Source organism: Polypterus senegalus, chromosome 8, assembly GCF_016835505.1.
Source record: "Polypterus senegalus isolate Bchr_013 chromosome 8, ASM1683550v1, whole genome shotgun sequence".
NCBI lineage: Eukaryota > Metazoa > Chordata > Cladistia > Polypteriformes > Polypteridae > Polypterus > Polypterus senegalus.
Window position 1 is genome coordinate 8,112,172 of NC_053161.1, and position 25,968 is coordinate 8,138,139.

At 36.8% G+C, this 25,968-nt stretch overlaps 1 protein-coding gene across 1 annotated transcript in view; it reads right to left on the reverse strand.

Annotated features, from left to right (window-relative positions):
• Window positions 1–451: 451 nt before the first annotated feature.
• LOC120533739 (sodium- and chloride-dependent GABA transporter 2-like) overlaps window positions 452–25,968 on the reverse strand; it is a 134,647-nt gene continuing 109,130 nt past the window's right edge. Inside the window, exons 9-15 of the mRNA XM_039760664.1 lie at window positions 25,109–25,233; window positions 20,135–20,247; window positions 19,282–19,419; window positions 12,085–12,187; window positions 7,296–7,396; window positions 4,785–4,955; window positions 452–1,754 (exon numbers count right to left, since the gene is read on the reverse strand). Of these exons, the coding sequence (XP_039616598.1) occupies window positions 1,593–1,754; window positions 4,785–4,955; window positions 7,296–7,396; window positions 12,085–12,187; window positions 19,282–19,419; window positions 20,135–20,247; window positions 25,109–25,233 (913 nt within the window). The 3' untranslated portion in view covers window positions 452–1,592. The remainder of the gene's footprint in view (window positions 1,755–4,784; window positions 4,956–7,295; window positions 7,397–12,084; window positions 12,188–19,281; window positions 19,420–20,134; window positions 20,248–25,108; window positions 25,234–25,968) is intronic.

Sequence of the window (25,968 nt, forward strand, 5' to 3'; positions counted from 1 at the left end):
TATTGTATTGTATTGCACCAGGCAGGGACCAACCATAGAGAGGTTATCAAGGCAGAGTCATATGCACATCCATAATGAATCATACCAGACCTAAAATGTGGGAGGACAGCAGAGTACTCAGGGAGAACCATACAGTATCAGAAGAACAGACACCACAGACTGACAGCAAGTCTGCTAATTAAATTTTCTTTTTCTCCTGAACCCAAGAGGGGACAGTATGTGTTAAGTACTATGCCACCATACTGCCCTGTGGAAAGTATTATTTGGAACAAAATAAGACAACATTTAATTGAACATTAGAATTAGCTATAATAAAGCAAATATTGCATACTGTATATACAGTTTTCATAAATATATATACTGTATAACCATATATATTATACAAAACCTAACATTTTATATTAAAAAATATATAATAATGTTTTTAGCATTAAAAAGAATTGTTGTAAACAGTGGGAACAGAGATGAAACTTTCAAACAATCCATCCACCCATCATTAAACCTTCTGGTTTGCAGAGAGCAGTCACCTTTCCTGGCAGCGTCAGGCACAAGGCTGGTACCATGCAACAGTTCAGTAAAATATTCGACCAAGTCACTATTTCTACAGGAGTCCATTAAATGACCATGAAAGTTTATCAGGTTCAGGCGTGGCAGTTATGCTTATAAATATTCCAATTCAGTTTCTTAAACATTTTCTTACTTTTTAAAAAGGCCTTTCATTTCTTTGAGCATACTTTTCATTTTAATAAAATACCAAATATTATTTTTGTAATATCTGCCTAGGTCCTCGATCAATCTTTCCTTATAAGTAGAGTTGCATAAAGTTTACATAATATAGTGAAAACATAGCTCACTCAATAACATGTAAAATCTTTAGTATTGAGATAAGCTATTAATGTCATCAGATGTCATACCGTAAGTTTCAGATGACACAACCTGCCACTCTGAATAACAGTCATCAAAGTCATCAAAATGTCAACCTCCACTTTACAAGCATATAATTTAAAATAAAATGTGGTTGTGAAGGACCATCATGCATTTGTTTTGTAATAGTAATACAAAAATCATTAATTGCACTTATTTAAATTCAAACAAATTCTTTCCTCACACTCTTTAAATGTTGTGGAAGATTATACTTGCAAATGATGTAAATCATCTACTTGTAAAATTCTTGCATTTTGATATACTGTATATCCATAGAAACAGAATTCCATTTAAAATGACATCAGGGTACTTTTTTTTTAAAATCCTTGGCGAACAGCCATTTTTTTACACTGTTGTACCTGTTCCTAATACAAAAATGATAAAATAATGCAACAAAGAAAAGCACTTAACATTGGTTCTGATAGTTGTAATTGATTGTAGAAATGTATAGATTAAGTTATGATCTGTCTATATAAAATATAGTGCCTTGCCTATTTTAGCTACGTATATGTATATACAGTATATGCATTCAAATGTCCTTTGTCACTGATATAGAAGAATATATTTATGTATATCCTTCTAGAGTATATTGCAAAGTGGAAAAATCTGGGCCCAGCATTATGAAACCACTGAGTTACTTTCACTTCTTCCTTGAGGCTCTTCCAGCTCTAGCAATTGGTCTCCATGTCAGCCACAAGGAGATATCCCTCCCTGATGGGATCCCCTTGTTGATGGAAACTAGTATCTGGAACAAAGATGGCTAATAGCTTCTCCTGTTCTTTTCTTGTCTTGGGCAGCTCTTCTGATGGCTTTGTCAGCTGTTTTAATCGCTGTTAAGATATACAGAATAACCATTGTCATTATTCCCAGTTACTACTATTATTTTAGAACATTAGAAACATTTTGAGAAGAACAGGCCATTCAATCCAGCAAAGCTTTCTGAGCAAATCAACCTAAATTTTGCAAAATATCATCAAGGCAAGATCTGAAGGTCTCTAAAGTCCTATTGTTTATTTATTCTAAATGTCTAGGGTTCTGTATGTGAAGAAAAAACTTGTATCGTATGTGCAACATTTACCCCTAACAAATTTCCAACTTTATCCCCTTGTTGTAGTTGAAGTAATTTTAAAATAACATCTGGTATCCACTATACTAATTCCATTTATAAATTTAAACGTCATTTATGTCACCTCTTAATCTTCCATTGCTTAAACTGAAAAGGCTCAGCTCTTTTAATCTTTCTTCATAATTCATCCCCTGTAGCCCTGGAATCAACCTAGTCGCTCTTCTCTTCCATTGCTGCTATGTCCTTTTTGTAGTCTGGAGACCAGAACTGCACACGGTACTCCAGATGAGGCGTCACCAGTGTGTTATAAAGCTTGAGCAGAACCTCCTTGGACTTCAACTTTACAAATTGTACTGTAGGACTGATCATTCTGCTAGCCTTCTCAAAATTCCTGTACAAGCTGGATGAGATAGTGATAAGTCTATTATGACTCCCAGGTCTTTTTCATATAGAGTACTTTCAAGTTTAAAATCTCCCATTGTGTATTCAAACCCAACATCTGTGCATCCTATGTGTAATACTTTACATTTACATAAATTAAATTTCATCTGACACAAATCTGACCAAGTCTGTATGCTATCCAAGTCCCTCTATAACAGTTTAGCTTATTTTAAATTATTTGTCATTTCACCTAGTTTGATATCATCTGCAAATATAACCAGCTTGTCATTTATATTCCTATCAAAGCCATCCATATGTATTGTCAGCACTGACCCTTCAGGGACACCAATCTTACCATCACCATCACTCAATTCTGATCAGGTTTCTCACACCATAAGCCTTTGCTTCCGGTGTTTTAAACAATTTACATATGCCCTGAATGATATCAATGACAATTCATAAAATATTCTATTTTAAATCTGTCTAGCATAATTATTCAATTTCAAATTCAATAACGACTAACTGTGACCACAATAGCAAGCCAGTTGTTTCATATACAGGCAAAAATCCATTAAAACAAACTCCCATGGACCTAAAAAATATTTCGTTATAACGAAAATTTCATTGTAATGAGATTCTGTATTTGTTACTATAGTGCTTTCTTTAACTTGTGCCCAGGCGTTTGCAATCATTTCAATTGATTCTTTTGTGTTAATTTTAATCTCCTTCTGCCTACAAGTTATGCTGACAAGATTTTTTCTCAGCATTTCCTTGAGATAATACACTTTCCCGAAGTGTGATTGCAGCGTCTATGGAAGATTGTTTGTCTATTGCCGGGGCAGGGAAAAAACAGGCCCATAGTGCTGCAGTGAAGTGACAAAGTGCTCAGTCTTTTAAGAAACTTGACAGCGTCGATGGCGAAATTCCGAAGTCACTGGCAACGTCTTTTTTTTTTTTGCCGCAATCGAGAGCTGCAAAAATGTAAAGTTTTTTTTCTAATAGTTCAAGTTATTGTTTTCTTGTGTCTGCCGTTTCTATAGGAGGGTGACAATGAGACAATGAATTCCAATGGATGTTTTTTAAATGTTGACAAGCAATATGCAAAAGGTATTACTGAAAACTGCAGGAAACAAAAAGGGCAAAAAAAAAAAAAAACAGTACGAGGAAAGTTCGAAGAAAGAAAAAAAAATTACAATGTTTCTGTTTAGGGATCATTGTGCACAACTGAGCTGCGGCCACAGAACTAGCTGCTCTGCGGATGATTCATTCAGGCATTTCAAGGTCTTTTGTGCACTTCGTTATAATGAAAGTATCTGCTGAATGTACTTCGTAGTAACGAGATTTCTATTGACTCAAGTCATATGAGGTGAGTTGGCGGGCGTGGCTCTCTGTCTTGCATGCGTCTTGCATGCCCTTAGTGAAAGGCAGGCGGGGCTCTGTCGTGCATTCCACATGGCACGGGAGGAAGGTTAGAGTAGGCAGTCGGGGCTCTGTCGTGCGTACCCCATGGTCAGGCGACTTGGTCGATTATCTATATAGAAAAGCACCCGGAACCGAAATGAACAATGAAAAGTCAATGGTAGATGCGGGAGGAGGGTTAGAGTTGGCAGGCGGGGCTGTGTCGAGCGTATCCCATGGTCTTAGAGTTGGCAGGTGGGGCTCTGTGAGTTGGTGGGCCTGGCCCTGTCGTGCGTATCCCATAGTATCCTATGGTTTTACAGTTGGCGGGCAAGGCTCTGTTAGAGTTGGCGGGCGTGGCTGTCTGTCTTACGTGCGCTCTCTGTCTCGCGTGCGTCTTGCGTGCCCTTAGTAAATTATATATACAGATGTATATTCAAATAAATTAACCTTAATATTATAATATCTACATTAATGTTCCCAGAATGTCTGTCAAAACATGACATGCTGAATTGTTTTTGTTTATCATGTATATAAAATACAGCAACTTAAGTTTATTTTATACAGTGTCTGCTGGGTGTAAAAAGTGACATTTACATTCTGAATATGACTTTCAATTCTCTGACTCCATATTACGTTCAAAGGATTAAAACGTCTACATATAATAAAATGTCCTAAAAATATTTGTAGCCTCCCAGGAAGCTTACAACTAATGTAGTCTAATTATTATTCACAATCCTTATCATTTGCTAGATAAAAGAGAAGCCCACACATAACAACTTTCAGATTTATGCCTCATAAATTCCATATTCAGAGGAAAAATGAAAATTGGACCATGCCCCGAAAGGTATTAAAGCATTTATCTTACTATAAAGCATTCTTCAGTCTGTAACAGATAATACTTGCATTATAAAGAGCCAATAAAAAGTATTAATTAAATGTGAAAACAACCAAGGAGGTGAATACTTTTTATAGGCTCTGTAAAGGATACAAAAATTTAGAGACTGCTTTATACCTCACTGAAGAGTCCTTCTGTGGTAGAAAGCTTGTAGATGATCCAGAAAGGGATACACAACATGGAGGAGAGTGCAAGCAACCAGCCCAAGCCGTATCCCCACCAAGGATACACATACTTCTTGTTGTACTTCAGTGGTGTGTATTTGATCAGAGAGAATGCAAATGTACCCTGAAAGAAAATTGTTAATTAGTATCAAACACAGCAATAAAAAGAGGTGTTTAGTCTTCCTAGAATACTAAGGAATGAAGAGATGTCATTTTATGGTATATAAACTTGACCATTTAGTATGATGTCAGTCTTAACGTCAAGTAGAGGCCACAAAGTTACATCATTGCATTTTATATAGCCTCCATCTAAAGAAAGGCTATGTCTTATATAACACTAAGCTCCTAATGCAGAAGGAGTATGGCAAGAGAGTTCTGGGAAAGGAGTCTGCCAAGAGCTGAATTATATAATGAAGCTGATAAAGAAAGGCATTCTTTAATATGGAGTAGATTAATCAAATAACCAGATGCCTTAACAGAAATAAAACTAGTCAACACCTTGCTGGTGATCTTACATTGCTCCACTGATTCAAGATAAAATGGATGACATCGCTAGAAAGTTGTAATGTGGTCTTTGCACCCATTTTTACCCCCTGTAAAAGAGAAAGTCTTCACAAGGGTAGGACTGTCAGTTCTTTTGATCATTTCAGAAGCGCCAGAGTTTTTTTTTCATTAGTTTTAGACAGGAAGAAAGGAAGTTCAAATGAGCTTTTCTCTTTAAACAGTGGGCAGAATAATCTGGCAAAGTATAAGTATATAGTACTAAGTCTAGTAATAGGCAAATATCTAAATACAATGCTACCACACAAAACAAAAACAACATCTGAAAGTTGTTACCCAAAAACAGTATTCAGTAAATCCTAAATAATGACTTTTATTTGTATTAATATGCTGAGAAAACTATTGGAAGTGTCTTCTGTTTTGATTGCTTTAATATTTGAATGTGTCCTTGAGGACTCCATCATGTTTTATTGCAGTGTTGTGACCTTGCTGTGGCTTTTTTTTTTGCTACTTTTGTATTTTTGTTTTTCTCCATTTTGTCTATGCTTTTCTGTTTAAGTTTTAGTTCTGTTAATATTTGTGTAATTATTCACTATGGATTTGTTAGACCTGGAGTTGTGTATACTATTAAGTTGATTGGTTATCTATTTAAGTGGACAGTGAGACCCCTGACTTTGATTTTTTTTAACATGTTTTAATTCATCTTCCTTTTTTGCATTCTTAGGGTTTGACCAGAAAAGCAAGCATTAGGAATTTGTATGTTTTTTCTCTCTGCCTGCCTAGATGACTGCTGTCGATAAATATATAAAGTCCACATCTGTATTGTCCTTACTTGCCGTAATCTACCCCTGTTTCTGAATCAGTACTAGTGAGAGGCTTACCAACAATTTGAACATTCATTCCTACATCTGTGGCTTGTGAGGACTGCAGTAAGTGCAGGTTGCTGTCCCAGTAAATAAATAAAGTTATGAAAAAAATGATGAGCTGTATCAAATTTTGTGGGTCCATTACCATAAATCATGAATGACAGCATGTTGCTAGGCTGAAACAGCTGACAAGGAGAGAAGATACAAAATAAAAAGTTACACTTGCCAGTCTCTCTCTTGTGCCACTGGTGCAACCATAAAAACACTAGATTAGAAATCCCAACATGCCACATAGAGAGGATTTAAATAGGGATGTGGACTAAAGAGGGCAGCGGGTATTGTCATTAAAACAAGAGAATTGAGTTTGAAGTGGGTGTGTTTGTTTTACTATGGGAAGACACAACCTTGAGGTCTGCAATCCCACCAATTTTCTGACCACAGTCTCTGCTTAATTTTTACATTTTCTTCAGAAAAAACTTGTAGCATTCAAATATTTTTAAAGTTACTGTACATGTATGCACTGTAATAGACATCTTCAAAAACAATACTACTTTGAATTTCTTTCTTTGTTTTGTAGTTTTCCATCCTGATGATGTCAGCAACCTTTGCTTTGAGTTTTCCAACAATATGGCTTTAATGGGCTGCTTCAACATGTGGCTAAAGGGAATCCCCTGTAAAAATGTCAGAAATACAATGAACAGATGGCTTCTGAATTTAAGCAACACTGTCTCCCACATATCCATTTTGAAGCCAGAAGCAAAATCTTAACCTGATAGATAGTAGAAGCAAGTCCAAGACAGAAACACACTCTGGACATGATGTCAGCAAATCAAACTAAAGATTAATTTCTTTGAGAAGAATTACCCATACTATCTTATGGAAACTGTGGTGGGCTGCTGCCCTGCCCAGGGTTTGTTTCCTGCCTTGTGCCCTGTGTTGGCTGGGATTGGCTTCAGCAGACCCCCGTGACCATGTAGTTAGGATATAGTGGGTTGGATAATGGATGGATGGATGGATGGTCTTATGGAAATGGACCTTTCAGATAAGATCACCTTTGTCACATCAGACGTACACAGGGAACTCAAGGTGTCACTTACAATACAGACAGCTGGAGTGAAGAACAGCCAGCAATACTTAATAATTGGACCCGGTCTGTAGCCGATCATATCCTCAATGTTGTCATAAAACCGATCAGCCCCTGAAATAAATGACAATACAGATACAAAAGTAGCGTTTGGTGAATTTTTTGCAAGACTGTTTATGAAAACACAAAAATTATGTAACACTGAAACAGAATAATTTCAATCTTTGTTTTAAAGTTTATATGAAAACTATGGTGCATAAAACCTTATAAAAGACTGATTTTTCATATTTTTTGCTGAAGCTTTATCCATTAAATCTACTGTTTATTTTTTTTTTAATACAATAAGCACAACATGCAATCTCATGCAATTCCACATTCATATACATTTATATATATATATATACTTATATAAAGTTACACATATTTATATATGTGTATTATTCATATATGTGCACATATTACACATACATATATTTATATTAAGTTACATTTCATCTGTCTGTTAGGATAGCACACAAAAACCACCGCACCTATTTCTACAAAAGTTTAGAGTTATTTCGGGTATAGTCTAACATACAATATAGACAAATACAATTTTAGATTGTGTATGTATAAATATATTTAGAAAAAACAAAAAACCTCACTAAAAGTTGCTATTATCAACTGAAATATTATTAAATTAATAACACTACATATCTACTGGGATGACAGCAAGAGGTCAGTAGTGTGCCTTGAAAATGTCTTCTAGCTATGTTGCCCAGCTTTGCCCAGGAAATTTCATAAGACAATGGGCCTCAGTTATAGAGCTATCAGTTAATCAGATGAACCAGAAGTACCAAAGGCTAATGTTATTGGCAGGCAGTGTGGAGTGGTGGTTCAGGCTCTAGACTGAGGACTTCAAATCCTGCTAGTGACACAGTTTTACAGGAAAGTGTATTCTTTTAAATTGAAATGGGTAATCAGTAACAATAATGGTAAATTTGAGTATATATTATTATCATTATTAGTGGATGTTTATGGTTTTATTTGAGTATAAATTATTATTATTGGATGTTTACAATTTTCACTTGTTTATGGTATTCACTCAAGTATTTTTTTTGTGTTTTTCATCAGTTCTATGTTCAACCTTGAATGAATTTTTATTCTTTTGCCACAGCCAAAGGCAGACAATAAAGTTCTAACACATCACATTTTCATTTTAACTTATTACAAACAGCAATGATATTTACAGGCTGCACATTTAGACAACTCATGTAATGAACTGAATGTTTTTACTTTTGGGGTTGTTTTCTCTAGAGCTTTTAGTTGAAGAAAATAACTGTTGGTGCTATGTTTTGGAGGCTTCTTAAGCGATCAAGGGTTCATGTTTAAAGTTTGCAGATACAAATGTATAAGTAAAGAATTTTGGGGAGCAGTGGAGAGAGGGGAGTGATGCATCTCCATTCAAAGTTACAGACATGCATGTAAATGTAAACGATTTTTGGATATGTTGCTTTCAAAGTCCATAGATGTGAATGTATAATACAATGGAGTAGCTATAAACGTTTGTCCACCTTGTTTCTACTTCTTTCTCCCTGCTTTTTGTTTCTGGCGATATAGCACCAAAGCTCACAATCCCAGTTTCCGGCTCTGACATTCTAGGTTTATAGGACTTGCTAACTACCGAGCTTTGCCAAACTTTCTATTTTTCATTTCAAATCTCACTGTACACAGCAAACTTGATTACGTCTGGTTTTTCCTGTCCAGGACTCCACCACTTCTTCAGTCATCTGTCCACCCTATTGGCTAGTGCTTCTGTCAATCTCTTCTGCTGTGTCCTTTGTCTGCATAAAGCCCTCTGTCAACACCGCACAAAGAATTTCTATTAACATTATATTAATAAATATTGAAAAGTAAAATATTTATCAACAAATAAAAAAACACATGATGGTTAATTTTCGTTTTTCGATAATGTTACCAAATTTCAATCAAACCTGTCAAAGCATTTTTGAAGTTATGGGTTATTTCATCTTTTTACTCTTGGTGGAAGGTTTACCTCCAAATATTAATATAGTGTCTTTTCTTAGTGGATACCTACTGCCTTAAATGGACCATCCTGCCAAATTTCAGCTTGTTAGCTAAATGAGAAATAGTGTTTTTGTTGATGAGTGGGAGAGTGAGTGAATGAGTCAGCTTTGCTGTTGATAGATAGATAGATAGATAGATAGATAGATAGATAGATAGATAGATAGATAGATAGATAGATAGATAGATAGAACTGTAATTATGTCTGTCTGTTTGAGCATTATATGAAAACCACTGCACTTATGTTTTCAAAACTTTGCAGTTATTTCTGGAATAGTCTATCTTTGAATATAGGCTAATGAAATTTTAGATTTTCAATGAATAATTAAAATATAAACTGATACAACCTTGTGAAAAGTTGACATTTCTGAATAACCTTTTTAGCCTTTCCTTTTTTTTATTTATGAATTTAAGAAAGAAAGTAACGTAGTATACTTAGTACAGCAAAGAAGCAGATAAAATCTGCAGAACCTATACAACAAATTACTTCAAAATCAATATTGAAGAAAACACCACAGAGTTAAAAAGGGAAACAGAGAAAAAATACATTGTAACAAAGCAAGAATTCCACTCCTAACTGAAAGAAAAAGAAAGAGGGGAAAGTCAAAGGCAGAAAAAATAAATTTCTCTCTGCTTATTCTAATTTTTTTTTTATTAAGTGGGTTATGAAAGGTGGGTGGGGATTCACAGATTAAAGCTTCTCTGCCTTGAAGTGCTTCCTGCATTGGCTCCACATTCTGAGTGATTGTTGGAAGGCTGGATTATTAGTATATTGATGACAATTAGTATTTACTAGGGTACAGGGCCGAGCATATAAAGAAGAAGTACTATAAGATTTAATTTATCTTTTTGCTATTTAACCTCAATATCTTCAGGGCTCAACATGAAATTAACAAGATTTTTACTTCCAAAGATATTAAAAATGATTGCATAACAAAACAACATCAATTTAAAGTATTTATATTAACCACAATAATTGTGAATTTTTAAAAATCTAAGAGTGTTGCAGACAAACAAGATTTTTACGTTTACTGCTCAATAACTCTTTAATGGTTGAGCCTATCAAAAATCCATTCCCTCTTTTATAAATGCTGATTTACTGATCATAAAAAATACATTTGTTTGGAAAAGGTTTTTTGTGGTCTTTTTGTTATCAATTTCTGTTGATTTACGACTTGATTTTTCAGTTTTTCTAGCCCTAAAATTCAAATCTGTTATTAACATCTTGATTCAAGTTCACTTCCTAAACCCTTTTTGTCTTACACTCTTTATTAAAAGCTTGTATTTGGTCTTTTTAGTACAGACCTCTGCCTGTAGTTTTTAAAAATGAGCAATTTTCTCATGTATCGGTTTTGACACTAGTATGGCTTGATTTCCCGTTTTCAACCAATTGCTTTTAAATTTGTCTATGCCTTTTCTCCTTATCGCATTCTCTCTATTTTGTTGGCATGTCTAACACAACAATATTCAATTTTTGTATGAGGCAAATAATAAGTGAGCAAATGAACTGTTTTTGATAAGATCCATACTTAAGCTTCAGTAGGAAAAGTCTTTTGAGCGGGAGTGAGAAGTGAGGGACACTGTCTAGACACCCACCAGGAATGCTGCCCCAGGAGGAGGAGGTTATGTGTACCGCTCAAATCTCATTTGTCTCTCTTTGATCAAGTTGTACATTGTAACTTTAATACTCTTTTACATGATCTACATCACTTCAATATTATTAATGAGCTATTGAGATAATTATTATTACTGTTCAACAAATTGTATCTGGCGAAAGACTAAAGTGAAAGCGCAAAGCAAAATACTCAACGGACAGCATTTGGCATATTATCGCTGAATCGGACTCTGACTTGTTGGACTCTGATTTTCGTGCAAGTGGTCTGGAGGTGGAGATCAAAAATAAAAGTGAGGCAGCAACATCACCTGATGGTGGTGTTGAACACATTCATGTTTCTGACGTGACTGCAGCATCGCTCACCTGGGAGGACTGCCACTTACGATGACAAGAGGTATAACCCAGATTGAGGTGCATTACGACTGCCACCACCACACTAGGACAGCCAGACAGCCGGTCTGCTGTGCATTCCTACTGGCCATCGAGCCGCCCACGTGCAGCTGCTGCAGCAAGAGATGCCAGAGAGGTGTTGGCAGCAATAGACATTTATGTCGATTTATGTGGGGAACCATTGCTTTGTGTGAGTGTTTTGGAAAACTATTCAGCCCTCAAAGAGTTAATTTTACAGTAAAATTTCACCAGGTGTTAATAAGCCCAGAAGCACTAGAAGTTAAATAAAACTAAAAGTAATACATATCTTTAGGCCAGAATGTGGTGGATATTAGTGTCATATCTGCTTTTTATTTATTTCACATGTGTATGGTACATTGTTATCAATCAAAGCTGGGAAAAACAGATAGTTTTATATAAAGGCTGTTTATTTTATTAAGTATGAACTTCTAGTAAACAATTCTTTACTGAAGGAAATAGTGAAAGTTCCAAGTAATAGTGCATTGTATAAAATGAAAACATAAATTATTGGTGCCTGCCATATTAAACATTCAGATGAGCAATTTTAAAACTTATCAAATCTCATTGATTTTAATTGCTAGAGCATTGTGTTATTCACCAACAAAAAGAACAACAAGATGTTACTTTAATACATCAACTCAGTCATTATATATTTGAAATGTCAAGCTAAGCGAATAGATAGAGATATCTGAAAATGAACATCCATACTTACCATAAACCCAAGCGATACATACTGTTTCAAAGATCGCTACAAACAGCAGACACATCCCACTGGCTGCGTAGTAATCAAACAACTGGAACACATACATCCCACCCTGTGAAGGACAGCATCAAAATAGAGAATAATTAATAATTTTGGTTCAAAAAGCAAGTCATTTATCCTAAAATGTTGTCAAAGGTTGCCTAGCTGGCAAAAGGTTGCAAATGAGAAACTGGTGGCACAATTAAGGATTACACAGTAATGCCCATATAGAAAGAGAAAGGTGCAACCAGGCAGAAACAACATTATTACTGCAGAAATGTTCAGTCTTCTGCAAATGAAATAGAATGTTGAGAGGGTTAAGAAAAAGACGAAACACCTGGCCAACAGCAAACAACACAAGGCTCCTGAATCCTATTTCCTTTAGTTTGTTTGGTGACAGCAAATAATCTCAGAGTAGGAAAGGGGCATCCTATCACCCTTTTATGACCAGCAACATGGATTCTGCCAAAGAGACCAAGATATTTAAAGGCTATGTAAGTAAAGGGTTGCAGTGGTCTCTTGCGACACCAGAGGGCACTGTGGATTTGTGCCCTGAAAGTTTATGGATCTACCTCTGAACCTAAAAAATAATTTCAGGAGTTTCAACCTGCAGCTTTTTGAGTATGGAATTATGAGAGGAGAGAACATGAGTGCTTATTTGGTAATAGAATGTAAAGGCAGACTGGAGATGAAAGGAACACTTCATGTGATACTTAAAGTTGGACAAGTTAGCATGCCACCCACCTAAGCAGACTAATAGGCCAAAAGAAGCAATGGTTGTATTATTTTTCGTATTTCTGTCATGCTTGTAATTATTCTTCCCTTCATTTAATAAAGATACCATTTTTGAAATTGTGTCAATGTGGGAATGCTTTTCTGTTTGTTTCTCTTTATTGTTTGTTATTATTATGTTATGGCCACATTGAACCAACTCCAAGCAGCTGAGATGAGGTCTGTAAATTACGGAGAACAACCACCCCAGGAATGGTCAGTCTGGAAGCTGGTCGCATCGGGAAATGTTCATAACAATGAATAGTGCACAGCGGAGAGTTTGAAACATCTACTGTTCAACCACAGTCATCAAAGAAGGATAGTAAACGAATTCCACATTTACAGGATCTACTGAGCTTTCTAGGGTTTTAGCCTTTTTAAACGTTTCAGTCTTGATAGTATATACAACGGGAGGAATATCTCTGAAAAAAAAAGTCTCAGGGCTTGACTGCTGTCAGGACTACTGTTGACACTCCATGGGTCACTAATGAAAGTATCAACACTCACAAGGACAAAAATGGTCTGAGTAGGAGAGAGAGAAAAGGAAGGATAGCGATCAAGAGCAGAGTGAAAAAAGAGGAATAGACAGAGATTTGGGTGATTGATTCAGTGCATGGGAGAGGAGATGAAGCAGTTGGGTTACCCTGTGCAGGAGCTAGAGGAATGCTGCTCCAGAAGAAGGCTGTTCCTGTTGAGCCCTAGTAGCAAAAGCAGTACATGGCTCCAAGGGTTGTCCTATGGATGTCAATGGATGGTGGTGGGACAATGGATTCAGGCTCTGAATACCCCTGGGGGTACTGGCTGAGGTGGCTTGAATAAGGGCCAAAAAGAGTTGAACACATTCACTAGCATCTTAACCTTGCTGAGGAAACCCAGAAGGTAAGCAGTGGAGGCGAAAGTGAGAGAGACAAACTGGAGATCGAGAGTAAAGAAGAAAGGGAAACCAATTTTTACTGTTCTTGAATTTTTAACTTATTTATTGGAATTTATTTATGAGTCAATTTTAAACCTCACATGCACTGATTTTTATGTCTGTGTTGATTGATAAAGAACTGCGTGTGGCGGACAGCTGGGGTCTGTGCCCAGCCAGGACACTCCTTCGCTATATGTTCAGGGGGAGTAGCCATGGACTGGAATATACATCCCCCCAACCCCGGATGCTAGATGGCCGACCACCTGGGTTTGAGCGGTGCCTCGGTTTCCCGCAGAGCTCCATGGGAATTGGAGTTGGGTGCAGCCCTGTTGGGTCCCATAGGTGCTACAGCTGGAACACCTGAGCCCGTATGGGCAGTGTATTTGCCACACCTGGAGCACTTCTGGGTGAACTATAAAAGGGGCCAGCAGCCACCACTCAAGGGCCAGAGTCGGGAGGAGGAAGAGTAGTGGTGCAAAAGAGGAGTGTGGTGTGCTTTATTTTGTATGTTTTGGGACTGTGTTGTGTCTGTGGGGATCATGAGGAAGACATGCCCCACAGGTGAAGAAAAATAAAAGTTCTTTGTTTTTACAAGTGCCTCCGGTGTAAGTCTGTGTCGGGTCAGGCACCTATATAGCTTCTTTTATATGCGCCACACATTTTGCACACTGTTTTAGGATTGCTGTAAATAAAATGCGCCATGCACTTATGGAACATGATTTGTTTGTGCCCTCATTATCCTAGTCCATTTCTGTTCATGACTTGCTATATTTTTGTTATATTTTTTAAACACAAAATTAACAGTATTAGAAATAATATAGTACATCCCCCCAAAGCTGATCCTATTAGATCCTGGTATTCTATTTAAAGCAAATTAAATTCTTTCATCCTGCAGTGGGCTGGCACCCTGCCTGGGATTTGTTCCTACCTTGCTCTCTGTGTTAGCTGGGATTGGCTCCAGCTGACCCCCGTGATCCTGCGTTAGGATAATGGATGGATGGATGGAAATTCTTTCATCAGGATAGATTTACCTGATCTGTGTAGAATATTTTCTCAACTGAAACCCTCCGCCTGTATCCTGTACCCAATACCCACAAGCTTTTTTTAAGGAAGAAGATCCGATGTGCTAACTGGTAGAGTGCTTGACATATTAAACTAATTATTAGATATGAGGGTCTTCCCAAACAGCCTTAAGACTGCAGTTGTCAAACCCCTGCTCAAGAAGTCATTTTCTCAAACTAAATAAGAAGAAATCAGAAATCTTAGTTATTGTAAAAAAATGGATATAGTGAAGGTATTAGAAATAAACTTGATCCATTAGGTTTAAAGTCAAGACGGAGATGAAGAATTTAGGGGTAATTACTGTATTGAGTCTGACCTGAATTTTAAATCACATATTAATCAGATTACTAGGATAGCTTTTTTCACTTAAGAAATATAGCAAAAGTTAGATCCTTTATAACTTATCCCTTATATAAAGTTAGTTTACACTTTTGTTTTTAGTCGACTAGATTACTGTAACGCACTCCTCTCAGGACTATCCAAAAAAGACAAATCATTTGCAACGAGTGCAGAATGCAGCTGCTAGAAAAGCAAAATAAAACCTGAGCACATCTCTCCAGTTTTGATGTCATTACATTGGTTACCTTGTGCCATTCGGAATTGACTTTAAAATACTGCTTATGGTTTACAAAGCCTTAAATAATCTCACTCCATCTTATATATCGGAATGTCTGACATCTTATATTCCAAATCGTAACCTTAGATCTTCAAATGAGTGTCTGCTTATAATTCCAAGAGCTAAACTTAAAAGAAGTGGTGAGACAGCCTTCTGCTGTTATGCACCTAAAATCTGGAATAGCCTGCCAATAAGAATTTGCCAGGCTAATATGGTGGAGCATTTTAAAAAAACTGCTAAAAACTCATTATTTTAATATGGCTTTCTTATAGCTTCATTTTAGAGTAACCATGATATTCTGCATATGCATTTAATTATCATTTTTATCATGGCTCCGCAATCCGTACTAATCCCTACTATTCCCTGCGGCTCTTATTCCAATTTGCTGTGGTGGTGCTCTGCTCTGCACCACCACCACCTGATCAAAGCACCGTGCACTGATGGATTGAAGACCAGATGTCCACATGACCATCATCATCTAATTCTTCCACGTGAAGCCTAAAAGCCATAAGGACTGATTGAGATCATTAATGTTGGGTAGAAATGCCCAGTGGGCATTGGAACCCCTGGAGTTTTTTGTTTTTTTTTCTGTCATCCTGGCCATCGGACCTTACTTTATTCTGTGTTATTTAGCATTGCCAAATCTTATTTTTGTTTGATATAAACTTTTCTTTCTTCAACTTGAAAAGCACTTTGAGCTATACCATTTGTATGAAAATGTGCAGTATAAATAAATGCATTTTTTTTGTTGTTGTTGTTGATGTCCCGTGAGACAGAAGATGCCAAGATCTGTACCAGGGGCATCACAAATGCCCATTTCAGCTATTTGCCTATACTGTGACACATGCGTGTTTTAGTTTAATATTTTGGCTTTTAACATGTGAATATAGACTGAAGTTGCATGGTTGCTGAGACTCATAATATTTATACATGCATTTTCCCCAGTTGTTAACTTAACAATAACACTTCATCATTCAGGACATGGCATCATTCCTGGTCATTTTTCTTAACAGATGTTTATATTTTTATTGTTATTCCGGTGTCATCATTTTGTATATTAATTTTTTAGGGTACCAGAATTTTGTGTACAGTATTTGTTTTCAGTGGTAGAGCAATTTTGTCACTGGTCAGTATGAATCTACAGTATTTGGTTGCAAAGTATATGATGTCTGTGCCGTGTGACAAATAACATCATGGCAGCCATGCTATAAAAGATGTCTGTTCTCATTAAGGTGAGTTTGAATGTTAAGTAGAAGAGTAAAGTCCTTGTGAGAGATTAATTCTCAAGCAAAACTAACATGCAACATAAAAGAGGATGTTGTTTACATTTTTTTTGTTTCTACTTTGAATTCGGTTATGTTCATAAAAGTTTGTTGCACTGTCAAATGGGTACAAGTAACCAGGAAATGAGAAAGTAAAATGTCTTAAAATAACAAAATTGCTGAAGCCAAAAGTTCTTCTTACCTAGCTACTCACTCCGTACTAACCCCTACTTTTCCAGCTTTCTCTGCTATTCTTTTTCTTCAGTGGTAGCGATCTGCGCCATCACAACCTGATCTATGCTCCATGTTGTCCCTACATTGATGGAGTGAAAGCCAGATGTTCACATGACCATCATCATCAAGTTCTTCCATGTGAAACCTGAAAACCATGAGGACTGATTGAGATCATTGATATTAGGTATTGGGAGTTGGGTGGCCTTGTGGTCTTGGAGTTCCTGCAGGTTTGTTGTTTTTTTTTCTCCAGCCCTCTGTTTGTTTTATCTGTCCTCCTGGCCATCAGACCTTACTTTATTCTTTGTTATTTAGCATTGCCTATTTTATTTTTTTTTATTATTTTATTATTTTTCTATTGTTATTTTTAAAAAACTTTTCATTCTTCATCTTGTGAAGCACTTTGAGCTATACCGTTTGTATGAAAAAACAGGAAAAAAATGTATTGTGGGAACATCATAAAAACAATGATAATTTAATCCAAAAGTTCCTCTGTATTTGTGTGTGTCTGAAAGCGTATTCACTGGTGCTTCTTTTCTTGAGCATGTGCTCTTAAACTTGTTTCTCAGGTTTTTCTCGCTTTCTGTCCAGTTTTATACTTCCCGTTTTTAAAGGTGACTCTCTTCATGTCTCCTATACCTTTACTCCTCCTCATGTGTCTCACATTCGCACTTCCTCTTTTGTCGCATCATAAAAACAAACAAACTGACCAATCAGGTTGCTCTCAGCGGCTGAACACACAGACTTTAGTATTTTATTATATAGTAGATTTGAGCACTACATTAATGACGATCACTCCAATTTTTCTTTTCTGGTAATGATTATTCTTAATATATTATGCTTATCCACATCTGATGGGGAAAGTTAAGGTAAGTACAACTTCATTTCGCTTTTTTCATTTAATACTTTTATTACTGATAGATCTTGAATGTATTGTAATTTCTACACTTGTTTTTATAGGTGGGTAGCCATTTTAATATGAATATAATGTCACACACGTAGACTTGGGAGACAACTTCAAGGCTTGTCAACTTGCAATTCTAACCCGAGTCAGGGGTTGTCACTACCTCCTAATGCCTCTCTTCTCTGACTCTCTGCAGATCCGGTAAATGGTGGGCCAATGACACATGATGTAACTTCCAGTTTTTGGACACGTGATCCTGCCCCTTCCGTCTCACCAACCTCATAACCAGCAACTGTGCTGTATTTCTCCAATCTGATCAGGGACTCCCATCTGGAAAATTGTTTTGTTTTGCAAAAACATTTTCAATCGTCACAATGTAGTGGAAGGACCGGGGGAGAGTGGAGTGTATGTTCAAGATATTATCTGCCCCAGATCGCAAGGCGATAGCCCCCCTGCGTTGCTACAGCTCCACAGATTCCCGCAAGGCACGTTGGGAATAGGAGTTTGTAGGCTTAGTTTTGTTACAGGTAGACTGACAAGGAACTTTTCCCTTACCCAGAAGTGCTGCAGGATAGAGTAAGTACTTTTAGAGATTACATAAAAGGAGCCAGTTGCCACTGCTCCGGGAGCCAGAGCCAGGATGGAGAACATAACGCTTGCTGGAGTAGGAGTGGAGGCAGAAGACTGAAAGTCACAAAGACAGAGACAATGTACTGTGGTTTTATTTTGCTTGGTGCTTTGTACTGTGCTTGCAAGTGAGAAACGATTGGGAAGAGGTTCCCACAACAGAATAAAAGTGTGTTGTACTGGAATTTGTGTCTGTGTTTGTCTATGTCAGATTAGACTATTGTGTTAGATTTCAAATGTTCTGCATAATTTTTTTACTGATAAACTGGACATGTCATGATACGTCTCCTGTCCCAGTCTTAATCTGGCTAGGTTCACCAGCTCATAGCTGTTTATATTTCATTCCTTTGTCATTAAGATATAAAAATCACATAACTAATCAAAATCTGGTCAAAGCAGCCTATACATTTCCAACATGTTTGGTGTGACTACACTAAGTGATATATCTTCTTAAGGCATCAGGTGTTGATGTCAGAATTCTTATTTCAAGCTTTGTGCAGATGCAGATAAAGTATGCTCTACCAACAAGGTTCGGCTTTCAGAATGGAACAATAAGTATGACAGAGAAAGCTAAAAGTAAAAAAGAGTCAAGATCTGAGCTGGAATGAAGTCTTCCTTTGATCAATTGTATTCAGGTGAGGACAACAAGGTTCATAAGCTTGGAGAACTTTAAGGTCTAAAAGAATAAGAATGCGACTGTTTCAGCCCTGCAAACAACAAGTATTCCCAATTTTTTGGATTTACAAAAAAAACTAAATTTGTGTAAAGCAGAATAACTTACCTCTGTAAGCATAATTAGTCCAACAAGGAAGGAGATTATAGAAACCATCAAGATGAGCATCTCTCTCCTCATACTGCGGCGGAATACTGATGGAAACATGTCAACAATGGCTGTTACCAGGCTCTCCACACAGACAAACTAGGTGGAAGAAACAACCAAGACTTGAGGTTGGACTCTCATTAACAAACACGATATGTGATATCAAACGAAAGATAAAACAATTAATTTAATTTGTGTCTCAATATGATGTGCATTCTTTGGTTTCAACTATTTCTCCTTTATGAAATTTACAGCACATAATTATAATACTTTAAAATGTTTACTAAAGCCAAGTAAAGTTTATGAGATTACTTCACTGATTGCCTTTATGTCCACTTCAATGTGTACTTGTGTTTTTCTGTACAGTTATGGTTTTTTGAGAGGAATAGCCAATGTGTTATTTATTTTTACACTTGAGCCTGCTGCTGAAGCAATTTAAAAGAAAATAAAAAAGCAAAATCAAAACATCCCCAAACTAACTAAGCACTGAATGCTGTCATGTGGATCAAAGGTCTCAACAATAACTGAATGTTTCATGTTGCACAAGATGATTATACACAAAGTGAGTACAAGTTGAAAGAACAGACACTTCAAAACTAACAAGGAGTTTGGATTACATCCTAGCATTTCACTTTGATCAAAAACATGCTGGTAATGAAAACCTCTAGGGCAGACTCTGTGGATGCAATACAAACGTTCAAATCATGCATAGTGAGCATATTATATAAGTGCTAAGTGAGCAACGTGTGGTTCTCCACCGTTAGTTGTCACTTTCACTACTCCTAATCTTAGAGGAAGAAAAAGAAACTCCTACCTGACTATCTAGACCCAGAAGGGTAATCATGATAAAAAAGAAGCAGGCCCAAAGTGGTGAGAAAGGCATCATGGTGACAGCTCTTGGGTATGCAATAAAGGCCAGACCAGGACCTTGAACGAAGGCAAAAAGGAGACGTTAATGGATTTGAGCAAGGCTTCTGACAACAGTTTTTACAGTTCTTTTAACCACACAGTTTATCACCTCACATTTTAACCATTGGTTTATCTTCTACATACAATAAGAGCTGCTTTCTGACTTAATTCACTGGCTTCTTTCATACAACCATCAAAGCCAAGTTAATATTTATTATTGTAAGGATCTTGGCTTTCAAGATTGTGAATTGGTGAAAGAAATCCTGAACTTTGTTGAGTTGTCTAATTAACATCATCAGTCTTCCTTCTCTTCCCAAATCCAAAGAACAGATGCAGCTAAACTGCTGAAATTACACAAGCAAAGAAAAAATGAAAAGCTGTGACAATATGGGTTTTTGAGTTTAAACAGTTTGTATCACCATTCTTTCTTCAATGTTACTTTATTAAAGTGACTTTACTTTTACTTTATTAAAGTTACTTTATTAAATTATTAATCCATCATAAACCTGGGCATACTTCATACAGAAACAAACTGGCTGGCCTGGAAGAAAAAAGGGAATGGAGGCATTCTGCAGCATGCCATACTCGTTCAAACTGGGTGACCTTGAAACACATAAACCGAATATATCATTGATTATTGGAGAATGAGTGGGCATTCAGAAAGCAATGCCTCTGAAGGCTGGCAAATTGGGATGTCTACAGTGGCACAAAAAGTATTCAATTCCCATGAAAGTCATTATAATTTTCTGCATGACAAAAGATTTGTACACATATTTATTGATTCTGTATTTTTAATGTAAATTCTTATGCTGCAACAATATATATTTCCAAAGTGAAAATATACCATTTTCTGTTTCACTATAATTAAAATGTTGTTCAGCTTAAGTGGTATAATGATAGATAGATAGATAGATAGATAGATAGATAGATAGATAGATAGATAGATAGATAGATAGATAGATAGATAGAACTTTATTTGAAGAGAAATTTGGCTTTTCACAGAAGCTCTTTAAATAAATAAATACATAAATATAAAGCTAAGTAAGTAAATAAATAAATATACACACACACTTTGGTTTGAACACACACTAGAATGAATGTAAAGCAAGAAAATTCAAAAATAAAAATGGTCACAGTCATAGTGAGGAATTAGGCAGACATAGTGCTGTTGGTATAAAAAAACCTATTAGCGTTTCTTGATACACTTCTGCTGAATAATTTGTTGAGTGAAAGTCTTCAGTGTTTGTGTGTCAGAGAGATGATGTGCAGCTTGGTTCATAATGGTATTCAGTTCTGTTTTAATTCTCTCCTTCTCTACGTCCTCCAGGGGATCCAGAGTGTGTCCAATAATTGAGTTTGCCCTTTTAATTAGTTGGTTGATTCAGTGGGCCTCTCTTGAAATGATGTTACCAGCCCAGCTCACCGCAGGATAGAAAATCACACAGACCATCACAGAATTATAGAAGACATGAAGGATGTCACACTTCGCATTTTAAAGGAACGCAGTCTCCTAAGAAAAACAGCCTGCTCTACCCTTTCTTATTTAGTTCCTCAGTGTTACAAGACCAGTCTAACCGGTCATTGAGGTGGACCTCCAGGTACTTATAGGAGTGGACCACCTCTACATCCACTGCCTAAATAGTGACCAGACATAAGAGGACTCTTTGATATGGCAAAATCCAATAATTACTTCCTTGCTTTTTAAAGATGCAGACATTTCTCTTTGCATGAAGAAACAAACTTCTCCATCTGCCTCCTCTCCTCTGTCTCATCCCTTTTATCAATACACCCCATAAATGTAGAATCATCACAGAATTTCTGCAAGTGACATGACCTGGTTTTATATTTATTGTCGGAGGTGTACAAGTGTAGAGAAAAGGACACTGGACTGTTCCTTGTGGTGCTCCAGTGTTGCTCACATTTCCATATCAGAAACACGGTCCTTGAGTCTCATAAACTATGGTCTGTTCATTATCCAGGACACCATAGACTCATCCACCTGCACAGAGATGGCTGGATGGTATTGAAGGCGCTGGAGAAATCATAAAACATAATCCTTATAGTGCTGCCTGCTTTGTCCAGGTGAGAATAAGTCTTGTGGAGCAGATAGATAATTGTATCCTCCACTCCAATCTTTGCAACTGCAGTGAGTTCAGGTGGTCTACCGCAATAGGACTTATATACAGATTTTTTATAATTCTTCTGAACTGTAGCTGTGATATCTTTCACTTGGATGTTATAGATTGCATTGAGTAAGTAAAGCTGGGTAGAAATATTTTTGTGTGTGTTTTCATTTAAGGCTGTAAAGCAAAAAAAAAAGGAAATATTTCGAAGGGGGTGATTCCTTTCTATACCCACTGTAGTTCAGGACTAGTCTCTCAATGGTCTTCATGATATGAGATGTAAGTGCCGCAGATCTGTAGTCATTATGGAAGAGGTACCTGCCTTCTTTGGAACAGGAACAATGCAGGATGTTTTCCAAAATAGTCACACTTTCTGAAGCCATAGGTACAAACTGAACAGGTGACAGAGGTCACCACAAAGTTGGTCAACACAGGCCTTAAGAACTCAAGGACTGACTCCATCAATGTCTTCTTCTTATTATTATTATTATTATTATTATTAATATCTGGTCCAGCAGTTTTCCCTGTGTGTAACATTCTTAGTTGTCTCCGTATTTAGTCTTCAGGTATGGACAGTCCACACAGATGATAAACGGTGGACATGTAAATGCTCATTCCAATTGATTCCAGTTGGTAGGAGTTGTTGATGTAGTAGAAATAGTCATAGGGGAGATTGGGGAGACTGGTGATTGGAGGTAGGTGGCAGTGGAAGAGAAAATCCATTAAAATATTGGTTCATGGCGTTAGCTTTGTCCACATGCTCTTCTAGCACCTGAGCCCTGGATTGCTTGAGTTCAGTAATTATACCCAGTCCATTTCAGACATCCTTCATATTCTAAGTGAGTTTGTTTTCTATTTTAGTTTTGTATGCATCCTTTCCGTCACTAAGTTTTTTCTTTAGCATATGCTGTACATCCTTCAGAGCCTCTTTGTCACCCAGATTTCATTGCTGTTTTTCTCATTCAGGAGAGATCTTAGCCCATTAGTAATCCAGGGCTTGTTGTTTAGAATGCAACACACTGTCTTTGTGGGTATCACTGTGGCGACACAGAAGTTAATATACTTATAATATACAGAAGTATAATATAAGTGACAGGGTCCCTCAATATTGTGCCCATTTGACTTGCACATCGTTTCCCAGTCTGTCATTTGAAAGCAGTCATTCAGAGACATTTGAACCTCCAGGCTCCACTTCCTCACTATTCTGGTGGTAACAGGTTCCTGTCTACATAATAACAGCCTCATAGCTGGGAATCAGATGAATCAGGTTGTGGTCATATTTGCCTAAACGAGCAAGTAGAGTACACTTAAAGGCATTTTAATATTGAATAAAGCTGGTCCAGCTTGGAACCAGAACAAACTGATAGAAAATTGTTTGTTCCAAAGTCACATGGTTGAAGTCACCACATGTTATAACTGCAGGGTCAGGGTGAGTCATTATTAAAGTGTTGGTGACAGGTTGAATCATTTCCACTGCTGAGTCCCCATTTGTAGATGGAAGAATATAAACAGCATTAAAGATGATGTAACTTATCTCCCTGAGCAAATAACATGGATGAATTCTGACAGCCAGAATTTCAATGTCTGAATTATACACTGTAGTTTTATCTGTAAAATGCTCACATAGATGATTAGTCCCCCTCCTGTCTTTTTTTCACACTGCACTAGGTCTCTGTCTACTCCAATAAGATGAAATCCATCCGGCATTAAAACAAGATTATCAGGTTTAAGCCAGCTCTCCATAAAGCACAAAATGCCACTGTACTTGTATGCTCCATGGCCTCCTATAAGTGCAGACAGTTCATACATCTCATTTGATTGCAATTGAACATTTTGCATTACAGATAGATGGTAGACGAGTTCTAAAACCTTTCTCCTTTCTTTTACTCTTGCACCAGAATGTCACCCTCTCTATCTGAGGACAAACAGCTCCTGCAGTAAAGTGTAGCTAATTACGGGAGTATTTAATACACCCCAATTTTATTTTATCAGTGTCGTATACTGTTTCAGGTGTTGCAGACGTAAGACAATGTTTGTGTCCTCTTTGTGACTCCATCCAACTCAATCTGTCTGAAGAGCTGTTAAGGCAAGCTGGCACCTGGGATTGTGTGCACTTCAGCACAACCTTAAATTTAAAATCCATTTAAAGTCCGTTTATCCAATTTCTAGTGGCTACTATCATTGACAAGCCAGAAGCTTCAAGATCAATTCTAATTTTAAATAAGACTATCCATCCATCCATTATCCAACCTACTATATCCTAACTACAGGGTCACGGGGGTCTGCTGGAGCCAATCCCAGCCAACACAGGGTGCAAGGCAGGAAACAAACCCCTGGCAGGGCGCCAGCCCACCACAGTTAAATAAGACTAGTAACTAGGAAATACATTTTGTAAAAAAAGAAAAACAGTGAGAAATACTGAGCTTCTGTAAAAAGGCTGCTGCTTGCACATGTGCCTGGAAGTAATGCCGTTAAAAAATAATAATAACTTTGATTCCTAACTTTAAACCAACTTTGGTTAAGAGGTTGAAAGGGAAATTCTTAAATGTCCATGCTGATATGAATTCCCATTTTATAAGCTACCAATAATAGTGAAAGCAAACAAGGTAAATCCCCCTTGGTTGTAGTGTTTTTGGCCTCATCATGAAGTGTTATTTAAAAGGTATTGTTGCCATTTAAATGGTAGTCTTCAACATATTTTAGTTCCATTAAGGTTTGAGTCTCTGTAAATATTCTTGCAAATTGCTACAACTTACCTGATTCTGCCACATCTGAAATGGGCACATTCTGTTCATTGGCCATGAAACCCAAGATGGAAAAGATGGCAAACCCTGCCACAAAACTTGTCCCACTGTTCAGGAAACAAAGGGCAAGGCAGTCCCTGGGGAAACACAGCAATAAATGTGCCAAGTTGGTAACAGACTTTCTAGCATTCATTTTCTGATATGCACACAGATATCACAGATATTAATAATCAAAATGGCTCTTTTAACTCAGTGGAAATAAATGAAATTAAAAAGGTCTTATCAAGCATTAGGTTGTCTGCTAAACAAAAATGAAACATACATTATATTAGGAAATATATTGCATACCCCAAATATCATTTGAATGTCACCTGTGCTAGCATAGGTCCTAACAATTGATATCATCGTTACACTCCAATAAAAAATGCTTATCAGCTGCTACCCTAACCCTTACCTTGGACAGTGAGATCATTTCATAGCAATTCTGCTTAAAAGCAATGGAGCATGATAAGTAGATATAATGCTGGAGGTGGGGGAAAAATTGCAGGATTGTTTTGAATCTGTAGATGTACAGTAACATGTTAAACCATTTATCCAATCTAGAAGAGTATGCAGTATCCCAAGATTAAAAAAAAAACAGAGTAGATGACTTTGTGCCTAAAAAATAAGCCATTCATTTGCTGATCAGAAGCTGGGTTATCCATAACCTAATAGAGACTTGCACAAACACATTTCAGATCTTTGAAATTGAATAATACTAGAAATGCAGGAATAAGCTCAGGAAAGCAATTGCAGTTGTGTCAAGATTCAGTGTGCAAATACAATGTTGAAGAACTTAAAGATGCCTTGGCATACAAAGTTAAGTCTTATCA